This window comes from Asparagus officinalis, chromosome 6 (assembly GCF_001876935.1).
Source record: "Asparagus officinalis chromosome 6, Aspof.V1, whole genome shotgun sequence".
Classification (NCBI taxonomy): domain Eukaryota; kingdom Viridiplantae; phylum Streptophyta; class Magnoliopsida; order Asparagales; family Asparagaceae; genus Asparagus; species Asparagus officinalis.
Window position 1 is genome coordinate 48,204,421 of NC_033799.1, and position 14,149 is coordinate 48,218,569.

General features: G+C 36.6%; 1 protein-coding gene across 1 annotated transcript; it reads left to right on the top strand.

Moving 5' to 3' along the window:
• Positions 8,075 to 8,847, top strand: LOC109846147. The gene is made up of 2 exons (XM_020415370.1): positions 8,075 to 8,188; positions 8,233 to 8,847. Exons 1-2 carry the CDS (start codon positions 8,075 to 8,077, stop codon positions 8,845 to 8,847), a joined length of 729 nt encoding a protein of 242 aa, XP_020270959.1.

The window sequence follows — 14,149 nt, forward strand, 5'->3', positions numbered from 1 at the left end:
CTGTAAATTTGTGTTCAAATATTTATTTCACTCAACTGAGAAAAGATTTTTAAGAAATTCTTTCTTTGAGATGTTATTCTACATTTCTAGAACATTCCCACAAAATTTCATAATTTTTAGAGTTCATTTACTATTTTAAATTGATTTTACAAAACAGCTGAGCACTGCTACAGTAACTCCGGTCGACCGGAAATGTCTCTGGACGTGGTTACTGTAGCATAACGGCTATATTTTCCAGATTTTCCGAAAATGTCTCTGGACAAGTTTAAAGAGTTTTAAAAAAGGGTTTAAGTGTGTTTTAGTATTTGTTTGGTTTGAAGATTGTTTTCACAAGTAGAGGAGATCATCTTCTTGTTTGGGCTCCAATCTCCATCTCTCCATCTTGTCATCTATTGGAGAAGTTTTCTAAACTCTATCTAGCTTTACATTTGCTTAGTTATTTGATTATCATTCTTTAAAGCTAGTTTTTTTATATAGAGTTTAGATTTGATTATATTATCTTATTGTTACACACACCCACTTGAGCTTATTGTATTTTCATACATAATATATTAGGGTTGTGAGAGATTGTAACATTGAGTTGTGCTTAATTGTATTCTCATCTATTATAGAGAACAAATTTATATTTGTTACATTGCGAGTGGTGTAAGGTTTTCGGTGAGCTAGAAAACCGAGCGTGTTGTGAAGTTTTCGGTGAACTAGAAAACCGAGTGTGAGGAGTGAACGTTGTTCGGTGAGCGTTGAAAACTGACACTGTGAGGTGCAAACGTTATTCGGGTGAGCGTAGAAAACCCGGTTGTGATAGTGGATTTCTCCCCGGGAGTGGGGAGCGGAGACGTAGGACGGAAGGTCCGAACTCCGTGATCATATAGTGTGTTTGAGTGTGCTTTGGCGTTTATTTATATTTGTGCTCTTTGCTCATATCGCCATTGTCTCATTATTCATATCATCCTCTATCTTGTTTCATATTGTTTACCCTTGTTTTAGTTTTATATCATTGCACATACATTGTCTATATCTCTTTGTTAGGATATATCTTATTGTTTATTTTGAGCTTTATTTGTATCTTGCTTGCCTTTTATATTATGGATATGCATGGTTTAGGTTATGCCATTAATATTGCTCCTAGGTTAGATAATTTTTCTTATGCCCAATGGTGTGTTAGATTTAAATTTTTTGTTCAATCTAAATACTTTGATTTATGGGAAATTATAGATGATGCCTATATTGTGCCCACTATGGAGAAATCCAAGTGGAATAAAAATGATCATCATATGTTTACTATGAACAATATTTTGTTAGAATATTTGCTAAATGCTTTTAACTCATCTATGTCTAACAAGTTTGTTCATGTTGATAGTGCTTACACCTTATGAAAATTAATTAAAGCACATCAAGGGGACTTGGAGGCGATCCAACAAGTTTTGGCGGATCCGACTTCAAGTTCATATGGAGCGTCATGCACACGTGCACTAGGCGATAGCCCTAGTGAGGTTTGCGAGTTCGAAAACATAAATGATTTACCTAATGATGAACTTGCTTGTGCATATGATAGGTTAATACATGCCTACACTAAGTTGCATAATGATTTTATTGATTTAAAAAGCAAGCATGATAATTTAGAATCCAATCATGAGGAGCTAGTGTCAAAATTGGATGTCATTGCAAAAGAAAATACCATGCTTAAAGAAAACAATGACATGTTAATTTTGGAAAATGAAAAATTACCATGTTAGAAGTAGAGTCTATTAGAAGTAAATTTACATCATTTAAAAATGATCATATTTGCTCTACTTATATTGACAATGCTTCTATGCCTAATGATGAGTTGAACAATATTAAAAATCGTATTTCATCTTTAGATTCTATGCCTAATGATGAGTTGAACAATATTAAAAATCGTATTTCATCTTTAGATTCAACTCTTAACACATGTATTGTTAATAACAAGAAACTTATGGACTTATGTGCAAAGTCTCGTGCTAACTCTTCAAAACCAAGCACTCACTATGCACATATGTATAACAAAGTTTACAAATATTGTATTTGCGGCCGAAAAGGCCATTTAGCTAAATTTTGCTATGATGCACATAAACCAACAAAGACTAATGCTCATTGTGCATCTCATGTAGTTTCTTCATCACATATGTACACACACATGCACCCATTGCTCATCATAAGCATGCTCATGTGTATAGATGTGATCATTGTGGTAGATTTGGTCATTTGGCCAAATTTTGTTTTGATTTAAAGAGAGTTTCGCATTTGCAAAATAATTTTAAAAGATCATCCATGTTTGCAAATGTTTCAAATGTTTCTCGTGCGTATGTTTATGGTCAACAAAATCAAATGGGCCTCTTTCATTGCACTAATTGCAATCGGAAAGGTCATTTACACAATTTTTATTTTGACCGTGTTCGTGCATCATATGTGCCCAAGTGAGTTCATAACCCTAGGGTTTTGAGCTTGAATGATAGGGGTCATGTCCCTAACAAATCCGGCACCAAAAATGCTTGGGTGCCAAAATAATTTTTAAACCAAGAATTTTAGTGTTTTTATTTTTCTCTTTCTTGGTTTTGAAAAATGTATTTTAAACTTTTATGAAAACAATTCTTTTTATTGATTAAATTCTTTTGTTTTCATGATTATTGGTCTTGCTTTCATGAGAGATTTGTATTTATATAACCCTCCGGATTTATTTGGTGTTTATTCCCAAATCTTGTTTACCGGGTGCTAAAATATTTATATGGGTTGATACTAGCTCAAGAGCTAGATATAGTTGCCTCTCTTGATTCTTGAATCAATGATGATTTGATTTTACCTTTTTGGATTTAAACTTTGATTTATGAATTCTTTTGGTTGATTTGTTTTCATTTGAAAACTTTTTGCATGATTCTCATGTTCCTCTTCTTTTGATTTCATAAATCTATTCTTTTATATGGTTTTTATATTTTTTTTGTGTTAATGAGACACTATTTTCATATTGACATACTTATATGTGTTCTCATTATCTTCATGTATGTGAGTAAATTTTTAGCATATTCATGTATGCTTGCTCACATATGTTTTGCCATGATCTTCATCGCATATATTCTATATGGCTTTTTGATAGGGGGAGCAATCCCTATATATATTCTTTTTATACTCACCTATGCTTATTGATAGGGGGAGCTTTCGCTCTCTTAATTCTTTTGTCCCCTTTTTGATGTTGTCAAAGGGGGAGAAATATTGTGAGTATATTCTTTCTTGTTTATATGCATGATATATTATACATTAGATCAAGATCATTGCTTGGGTAACTTTAGTTTAGATTTTATATTATGTGTGTTAATTACCTTAAGCTCAATATCATATACACACACGTATTTGGTTTCTATGTATATATATAGTTATATCAAACTTCATGTATATCATTTTTTTCATGTTTTGAACACTTTTACAAAATAATGAGATTTCACAATTGGGAAATGCAAATTGGAAAATTCTTTTTGTAACATGTTCAAAATATCATTTGCAAACATTTCTTAAAGTTTCATCAAGTTTGGAATTGATTTGTTATGTTTAAAAGAATTTACAAATTCACGTTTTTCTTCGTGCACATGTTCGTGCATGTTTTACAAAACTGATGAGTTTTCGCAAATGAGAAGTGATATTTGAAAAATTCTTTCTCTGACATGTTTATCTACATGTTTAGAAACGTTTCTCCAGTTTTTACTATTTTTGGAGTTGATTTACTGTGCCAAATTGATTTTACAAAATCGTATATGTTAACAGTTTTTCAGAAATTGTAAATTTGTATTCAAATATTTATTTCTCTCAACCGGGAAAAGATTTTTCAGAAATACTTTCTCTTACATGTTATTCTACATTTCTAGAACATTTCCACAAAATTTAATAATTTTTGGAGTTCATTTACTATTTTAAATTGATTTTACAAAACATCTGCGCACTGCTACAGTTACTCCGGTAGACCGGAAATGTCACTGGACGTGGTTACTGTAGCATAACGGCTGTATTTTCTAGATTTTGATATATCCGTTTTTTTTTGTCTTTTTGCTTGGTTTTTTTGGGTTTGTTTCATGAGCCTATATATACTCCATGCCCTCATACTTCTAAGGGTACTCAAGAAATATTTTAAACAAGTTTAAAGAGTTTTAAACAAGGGTTTAAGTGTGTTTTAGTGTTTGTTTGGTTTGAAGATTGTTTTCACAAGTGGAGGAGATTATCTTCTTGTTTGGGCTCTAATCTCCATCTCTCCATCTTGTCATCTATTGGAGAAGTTTTCTAAACTCTATCTAGCTTTACATTTGCTTAGTTATTTGATTATCATTCTTTAAAGCTAGTTTTTTATATAGAGTTTAGATTTGATTATATTATCTCATTGTTACACACACCCACTTGAGCTTATTATATTTGCATACATACTATATTAGGATTGTGAGAGATTGTAACATTGAGTTGTGCTTAATTGTGTTCTCATCTATTGTAGAGAACAAATTTATATTTGTTACATTGTGAGTGGTGTAAGGTTTTCGGTGAGCTAGAAAACCGAGTGTGTTGTGAAGTTTTCGGTGAACTAGAAAACCGAGTGTGAGGAGTGAACGTTATTCGGTGAGCGTTAAAAACCGACACTGTGAGGTGTAAACGTTATTCGGGTGAGCGTAGAAAACCCGGTTGTGATAGTGGATTTCTCCCCGGGAGTGGGGAGCGGAGACGTAGGACGGAAGGTCCGAACTCCGTGATCATATAGTGTGTTTGAGTGTGCTTTGGCATTTATTTATATTTGTGCTCATTGCTCATATCGTCATTGTCTCATTATTCATATCATCCTCTATCTTGTTTCATATTGTTTACTCTTGTGTTAGTTTTATATCCTTGCACATACATTGTCTATATCTCTTTGTTAGGATATATCTTATTGTTTATATATCATTGCTTATATTTTTATCATATAGGATATATCTCATTGTTCATATTGCTTATCCTAGCTTATATTCTTGTTGTATTTCATACTTGCTAGGATAACCTGTTAATTAATTTTAATTGGCATTTAATCGGATTAGATTAGCATAAGACCCTAATCACCCCCCTTTAGGGTCTAACACACACGATTTGACCGACATGCGCGAGTTGATTGTTGGGCGCGCGTTGATTAATGCGCGTGCGTATGTTGGCGTGCGCGAGTTGATTGACGCGCACGTGTTGATTAATGCACGTGCGTATGTTGGCGTGCGCGAGTTGATTGACGCGCGCGTGTTGACCGACTCACGCGAGCTGATTGACCCGCGAGCTGATCGACGTGCGCGTGTTGATTAAGGCGCACGAGTTGATTGGCGCAAGCGAGCTACTTGGCGTTTGCCGTTGTGGTAGTTCGTTGTCGTGTCATCAACGGTTCGCCGATTCGTTTCATGCGCTTGTCGACGACAGATAATCCTCTTAGACTTGGATAACGACATTCGTTGTCTTCTCTTCGTCTCGAGCTGTGTACGGACACCTATAGGCATTTTTAGACGCCTACAATAATGACTTTGTAAATTATTAAAATTTTGGAAATAATAATGATCTAGGAAATAAAGGTTTAGAAGTTTATAATACATTTATTAAACTTACAATGCCTTTGTAATTTAATAACTCAAAAAATTAAATAAGATGCTAGTGACCTAAGAAAAAGGCATTATAGATGTAGTTAATAGGCGACAGAGATCTAATATATAATAAATTAGGTAACAATGAGTGTCATGTTAACGCAAGCTTAAGATATTTACGGGTATATTTGAAAATATCATTAAATAATTTTTTCATCTCTTAGATTATTAATGGAAAAGAAAAAAAAAATAGAAGGTGCTACACTTGCGTATATAAAGGGTATAAAAGCTCAGGCATAAGCATTCTATCCTATACCAACACACTCATAAAAAATGACAACCTCAACCCACATGGTCTTTGCACTGCTTATAATTTTAGTTTCATCTATGCTCCTAATTAAGTTGTAGTGTCTATGGAAAGGAGGCAACATTTTGGCTACAAAGCAATGGCGCCAACTGGAAACAACAATGACAATGATGAAAATAAAGTCAGAGAAGAGAAAGTTAGTTTGAATACTATTTTTAGGGAAGATAGGGAGATGTGATATCTGTCATAGTCCTCACACGTCTGGTTCAGGCTAGATTGAACTGTATAACCGCATCCAAAATCGAGGAATGGAGAAACCAGGTTATAATTTGCATTCTAGAATAAAGTAATTAAACACATGTTTTTTTTTTTCTAAAACAAAACGTTGTCAACTTACACAGTTTTTGTTTAGTTACCAATATGTTTCAATCAGAAATATGGGATAAACACCAAAAATTATGCACAAGTATGTCAACCAAGAACTCCACCACCATAAATAAGTACTTACCAAGGTAAAATATACAAATACTCTATTAGTCTTCGGTCAAACCTAAGTAATCAAAGTTCAATGAAAACAAATTAGATTTTGGTATGGGCTACCGTATTGGGCTTCTTTTTCTTGACCCGCATTACCACTTCGATATTTTTTTGTTACTCCGGCATCATTTTGGTATATTTGTTCTTGTCTCCGACGGTCAAATAGGCCCAACAGTCGAACGCCGACCAGAAAAACTAACGAATCGCTGAGCTAGGGTGTATTAGTTAGTAATTATTTTGATAATTAAGGTTAGTTGAAGCACGTGATCTTATCTTTTTCATTCAAAGTTATGAAAGAATTAGGTTAGGGTTAGGTTTATCAAATCAAAGTTCTCTCTCTCTCTCTCTCTCTTTCTCAAGAATTCTTTCCTTACCATCCCCCTACCTTATTATGAAAGATCGGCAAGATCAATTATGAGATGGGCATCACTGGTCTTGCTTCTACTTCATTATGTAGGGAGCACTTGAGAGCCATCATCAAATTTACGGGTGCCTGCATTGCAGTTATGCCCTTTTGAAGCAAATCATTTTTTTTTCTTCTTTTCCTTTTAACTAAGGAGTGCAAAAAACCAATTCGGATACTTCCTCAGAAAATATCTCCCTAATATTGATGGTTGTCCCTAAAAGAAGGCAATAATGTGTGGACTAAGAGCAAGTCCAGCAAGCTCCCAGTTAGGAGTCCTAGTCATCAAGCTCTCAAGAGCTCTCAAGCATTTTGGTATAAAAAATTATAAAAATAGGCCTTGGGAGCATCTCCTTATTTTATGGAGCTCCAACAAGCTCCTAGTTAGGAGCTCCAACAATATCAAAAAAACCCCTCTTCTATTTTGATATTTTACCCATTACTTTTAATTATATTTAAACCTCTTGTATTTTATTTCTAACCGTTGGATACGGTCTTCGAGGGAGCGCACACGGTCTTCGAGCTAACCCGCGGCTTTCGAGGGTACGCACACGGTCTTCGAGGTAACGCACACGGTCTTCGAGGTAACTCGCGGTCTTCGAGGGAACGCACACGGTCTTCGAGGTAGCTCGCGGTCTTCGAGGTTGGGCACGAACTTCGAGGTATCGAAAACTTTGACCGTCAACCGACTGATTCCTATAAAATTCGATGCCTTCTCACCTCAACCCATCGTCTCCCAGAACAAAATGTCTAGCTCATCTAGCTCAAGCGATGATGAAACGATGAAGACGTTCTTTTTTATGGGAGCTGCTGTCGTCGAGGAAGAAGAACAAGGGAAAGGTTCAACTTCAGTTCAACACAAAAGACGTACCGTGCTCCATCGATACCGACTGGAAGGCCACAATCGGTTGTTCCAAGATTATTTTGCTGACACACCAACATATCCTCTTCATTATTTTCGTCGAAGATTCAGAATGTCGCGTTCGTTATTCCTTCGAATCCACGACGCTGTCGTCGAACATGACAAGTACTTCGTCCAAAAGAGGAATGGTGCTGGACAGTTAGGACTATCTAGCCTTCAAAAGATTACTGCAGCTATGCGGATGCTCGCATATGGAGCATCCGCTGACGCCGTTGACGACTACGTTCGGATCGGTAAAAGTACGTCGCTTGAGAGCGTGAAGAGGTTCGTTCGATCGATTATCAACATCTTTGGGGAGGAATACCTTCGTTCACTGACTAATGAAGATGTTGCACGCCTGCTCGAGGAGGGTTCACAACGAGGTTTTCCTGGTATGCTTGGGAGCATTGACTGCATGCACTGGGTATGGAAGAACTGTCCAACCGCCTGGCAAGGTATGTATACTGGGCATTTTCATGAACCTACAATTATTTTGGAGGCCGTAGCTAGCAAAGATCTTTGGATATGGCATGCCTTCTTTGGACTGTCGGGGTCTCACAATGACCTCAACGTGCTACATCGTTCTCCGGTTTTCGCACAACTTGCGGAGGGAAGAGCATCACCGTGCAACTATACTATTAATGGCCACGAGTACACTATGGGATACTATCTCGCCGACGGGATTTACCCAGAGTGGTCCACATTAGTGAAGACTATTCCAGCACCGCGAGGAAACAAGCATAAATACTTTGCTCAACAACAAGAGAGCGCAAGAAAAGATGTTGAGCGAGCTTTTGGCGTGTTGCAAGCTCGATTTGCGATTGTTCGTGGACCAGGACGTTTCTGGCAACCTAGTGTGCTGAAAGACATCATGACAGCTTGCATCATAATGCATAACATGATCGTTGAAGATGAACGAGATTGTCAATTGGACAACAACTTCGACTTTAATGATTCGATACCAGTCGTTGAACCTTCTCATGTGCAGACGGTGCCTCTAACTGAGTTCATCCAAAATCATCATCGAATCAGGAACACGCAAACACACAAATCACTAAAGAATGATTTGATCGAGCATCTGTGGCAGCTCAAGGGATCCATCGACGAGGATTAAGTTTCTTTATGTCTAATGTAATTTCAGCAAAGAAGTTCGAGTTGTTGTACTACGCCAATTTTCTTTTCAATGAAGTAGTTGTTTTCATTAAATGCCAAATTTTTCAACTTCAAGTAGAATCATAAATCTAATACAAGATAATTAGGAAGAGCTAATTAGGATGCGATGCGAGTACAATCATAAATCTAATACAAGATAATTAGGAAGAGCTAATTAGGATGCGATGCGAGTACAATCATAATCTAATACAAGATAATATATGATAATTAGGCAGAACCCTTAGACATCCACCTCTCCAATATCTCTGCCTGACTCATTTCAAAGTATTGTCGTTGAACTGAATTGAGTGTTGAGAGATCCATCTTCATGATATCGTCATCTTGTTTCTTCTGTTTTAGCTCTATTTTTTGATTGGTGGTTTGCTTCATCCACGCGAAAGCCTCTCCCATGATGGACGTAGCGGATCCAGAGCTTTCCACATTTTGTTTCCTCTTGAGCTTTGCCGCTTTCCTCCCTTCAGGCCTTGCTATAACATCTTCCGAGTCAGTGTTCAACTCGATGGGGGTCGCTGGCATGGAATTGTTTGGTGAGGAATCAGAGGTAGCGATTCTTCTCGGCTGTGATCGAATCTTATTGTAAGATTCCATTTGTTGGATCCACTTTTGATGATGACGCAACTCAACCCAGCAATGGTCAAACACGAATGGTTTACCATAAAGAGATTGGTATAATTCTTTTACTTCTGCAGTCTACACAAGAGTTAATTTTAGAATAATCAAACATAATTAAACATATTGAATCTGAGCAAAAATAATCAAACATAATTAAATATTTACCTGGTCAATAATTCCCGTACCAGATCTTTGTCTTCCTTCAATCTGAGCAACGCACCCACAAAATTTGTTGACGGACAATTGAATCGTTGACCAACGATGCATCATTTGGTTTGGCGTGCGGCTCGTTGGATCGGTGGAGTATAGGATAAAATAGTCGTTAGCTCGGTGCCAAAACTTATCTTTGTGTTGCCCCGTACCTTGGATGGCGTCTTGGCTCGTGTTCAGCCAAGCAGACACAAGAAGCTTATCCTCGTGGACAGTCCAATTTTCGGACCGCGTGTAAGCCTTCTTCTTCTTTGTGGTCGGTGTTTCTTGGGATGACACTTGTTGTGTTGCAGATTGCGATAACTCGATGGGGTTACCTTCTTCTACGACTTCTGTATAGAACGGTGGGTATAAGGTCTATCCTTCACCGGCAAGGAGGTGCGAATAATAGTTTTGTGACGGATCCATAAGATTTGTAATTTGATAGGGAAATATAGATTTTTTTTTATGAGAGAGTTGTGTGGAATGATTTGTGTATTGAAGTAAAACGAATTTATAGAAGATTTTTTACAACGGTAACTTTTTCAACGGCTTCATTTTTAACGGCTGAATTCTGGAGAGGAGCTTGTGTCCGTGTTTCATACAACGATAAAATTTCCAACTCAAGAGGTAAAAATCACAACGGTAAAATTCACAACTCAGGCAATTAAAAAAAAATCCCAAATCAAAACACCAAATCCCAACCTCAAACAACGCACCCAAAAAAAAACACTACATCTTCTCCCAAATCCCAACCTCAAACAGCGCACCCAGATAAAAAAAAACAAAGAACTCTTCATCTTCTCCCCCAAATCCGATACCCAAATCCCACCCCTTGGACAACCTCAAAAATCCCAAATCAAAACACCAAATCCCAACCTCAAACAACGCACCCAAAAAAAAAAAACACTACATCTTCTCCCAAATCCCAACCTCAAACAGCGCACCCAGATAAAAAAAAACAAAGAACTCTTCATCTTCTCCCCCAAATCCGATACCCAAATCCCACCCCTTGGACAACCTCAAACGGTCGGAGACCAACCCCACCCCTTCGACAGTCGGAGGCACCCCAGCCACCCCTTCGACAGTCGGAGGCCTCTTCGCCAGCCACCCCTTCGACAGTCAGCCACGACAACCACGACCTCCTCTTCGCCTCGCGTTCCTCTTCGGCTCCGACGACATCAAGGTCTGGTCCCAAACCCCAAATCCTCTTCGACAGTCAGCCACGACGACCCCAACCCCAACCCCTTCGACAGTCAGCCACGACGACCACGACCTCCGACTGGTTCCTGATTTGGTATGATTTTCTTGTGGGGGGGGTTTTGTAAAATGTCACCCCAGTTGGGAGCTCCCAAGCGCTCCACAAATTTGTGGAGCGTTTGGGAGCTCTGAAGGATTCGACATCCACGTAGGAACGGAGAGCCTAGTTGGGAGCGGCTTCAGAGCTTGCTGGAGGGGGGTTTGGCAAGAACCATCGCCACATCAGCCTTCAGAGCATAGTTCGGAGCTTGCTGGACTTGCTCTAACTACATATTTATGTTATTTGGTTTAATTATCTTTTGTTGTGAATTTCGAGAACTACGTACACTTTGCGTCAGCTCAATGGAACCCTCTTGTAGGATTATAATTTTGTTAGATTTTGGTTCTATTAGAAAGGCGATTAGTCAAACAAAAGTGGATTCACCCCTTGTTGTCGTTATATCTCAGAGGAATTTCACTTAGTCATATTGGTACGGGTCTCAAATCGAACATCTTCAGAAAAAAATTCAGTTGAAAACAAGATGTTACAAGTTTCCACCGTCCAATCTAGGTAAAAGACAATGTGACGTTGTAGACCAAACTTATTTTTAGTAGTTTAGGTATCCTAACACGTCTTTGTGTTTAAAAAAAACTAAATTACATCAATTTTTATAAGCAAATAAGCCAGCTATCCTACTGTGTCTTTTATGCAAAACATACAGAATATAGATTAATATAACAAATAAAAAGTGAACAGGTATGAGGCAACTAATGCTGAGGGCCGAGTTACCCATTCAAGAGACAAAGAACATGTTACATATCCATTTGTGCACTGACATATAAAACAGGTGAACAGGTATAAGTTAGCGATACAATCAGCATATAATTAACAATATAGAAGAGAAATACGTACGAAGATGAGTTTGAAATAGGATACCGGTCTTCCTTTTATTAGAGCATTCATCATCACCATTATCATCATCATCTTCCTCTTTTTTTAGTAACCTCCTGCTTCCTTTCCTTTCTATAAGATGATTACTAACCTCCATTTCTATTTTTGCCCTTTCTACAAGACGAGAAAACAGAGAAGATCATAAAAGATAGACATTTTTGCCACTGCCCCCTTATGATGAGATGGTGGTCTAAAATGAATTATATTCTTGTGAACACATCTTTCGAATTAGATATCATTAACAATTCTAGAAAATATTTGAACTCCTAAAGTGTTGCATACCAAATCAATGCTAATTACTATAGTGTTTACGAAAATAGACTATAGTGAAATCTTTAAAGTGTTGTGTGCCAAATCAATGCAACGACTAACCTTAAGCATATCTATGCAGATGAAAGCTACATTTCCCTCAATACACTCCTATAGCTTGAGACATCAATATACTTTTCTTTTTTCTTTTTTAATTTTTCTCATCTTGAAATCATTACTCCATACATTGTAAGAGTGCCAACCATACTGAATTAAATCGGTCTTATAAGTAACAAAAATCAATACACAGTCACCTGAATTTCCATACTAAGCACACGAATGAGAATCCGCCAAGGCTATGCATTAGTGATTTATTTATTTCCAAAATTCCCATCATAGTAAATAACAAAGCTTACAGCAGAAAAAATTCAGTTAAGCATGAAGCCTATGATGTGATTTCATCAAATATGCATGCTTTCTTATGTATGTAATTTTCTGCGAGCGTGTAAACTGAATATAGCAATCAAACCCAAATCACTACTAAAGAACAAGATTACCCAAAATGAGAGAACAAATAAAAGAAATTGTAATGGAACAAAGATAAGAAAGCAAGGTAGGGATAAACTACGCAAATATTTTGAGGAAAACTACTGTAATAAAAAAACGTTATGCATTAACCTTATACATGCATTACAATAATAATAAAAAAGTTTAGAGGCTCCTCAGATTTCTATTTACCTCGACGTTGAAATAGTGGATTCAGTAATTGGAAGTATAAAAAGGAGGCAACTTTGAAGAATCCATCATAACTGAAGCAGAAATCCGTATCAAATAGTGACTTCGATTCAGCAGTTTGATCAAAATCTGAAAAGGATTTTGGAAAGGACTTAAAGGAAAGAAGACAACTTTCTATCTTTTTACAGAAATTTAGGGCATGTTTGGCAAGCGGAAAATAAATAGAACATGAAAAAAAGAGAAAGTTCTTTCTCGCGAAGATACTTGCTAATTACTTTCTATTTTATAATGACTTATTTGGGTGTTAGAGAGTAAAAATAGAGAAAGTTGAGGTGGTAAATGATGTGACACTTACTTTTTTTTTATTTTGTTTAGTTATCATGAAAAGTAATGGTAGAAATTGGACAAATATAACTAAAATGATACATAAAAAATCTAATTTTTTTCCTCTCTCCTCTCTCTTCACTTTTCATCGGCTTTCTCCAATTTTTGAGAAAGTAAAATGTGCTAAAGTGCTAATGTGTCATTCCTTCACTTTCAAATCACTTTTCATTCATTTGTCTAATTCCAAACATGATAAAAATGAAAAGTGGAGCCACTTTTCATTTTTCGGTGCATTTTTCATTTACTTTCGATTGCCGAACACGCCCTTATAGAGGAGTTAATTTAAGGAAAAAACTAGGGTTAATTGTATATTGGTCCCTTAAATCATCTTTAATTAGCAAATAGTCCCTCAAATCTTATTATTTGCTTATTAGTCCTTAAATGTTCAGTTTTCTTCCCAATCTATCCATCATGTTAGGTGGTGTTATTAATGACTATGAAATGTGATGGAATTAGGTAGAATACCCTTTATACCCCCACCTAAACTAACTCAAACCTACTTTCTTTCTTCTCCAATGGTCCCTTGCTTCAGCCAAACCCAAAATTGAGGTCATTCTCATAGCTAACTTCTCTCTAAATCCAAAACTTGGGAGGGAAATGTATACTCCAGGGGCAATAAAGTAACTTGAGTTATTAGGTTAAGTATTAACTCAACTAAATTTAGAGAAGTTAACAGTTTTTTTAACAGAAAGACCATATAGCAAGAAAACTGAAGATTTAAGGGATTAATAAGCAAATAATGAGCACTAATATGAAATTCATCCAGAAAACCTTTGGAGGTTTTGCAGATAACCACTTTAACTGTTTTCATTCCACAAACACCTTGAATTTTGAGGAGTTTTGCACGCAACCCCCTAAACCTTTTATTCTTGTAACTTGTAAG

What these genes read in the sequence shown, in the direction of transcription:
- LOC109846147 (XM_020415370.1), top strand. Translation starts at nt 8,075, where the DNA reads ATGAAGATGTTGCACGCCTGCTCGAGGAGGGTTCACAACGAGGTTTTC. An exon ending in CTGTCCAACCGCCTGGCAAG is followed by an intron (nt 8,189 to 8,232) that starts GTATGTATACTG and finishes ATTATTTTGGAG; the next exon opens with GCCGTAGCTAGCAAAGATCT.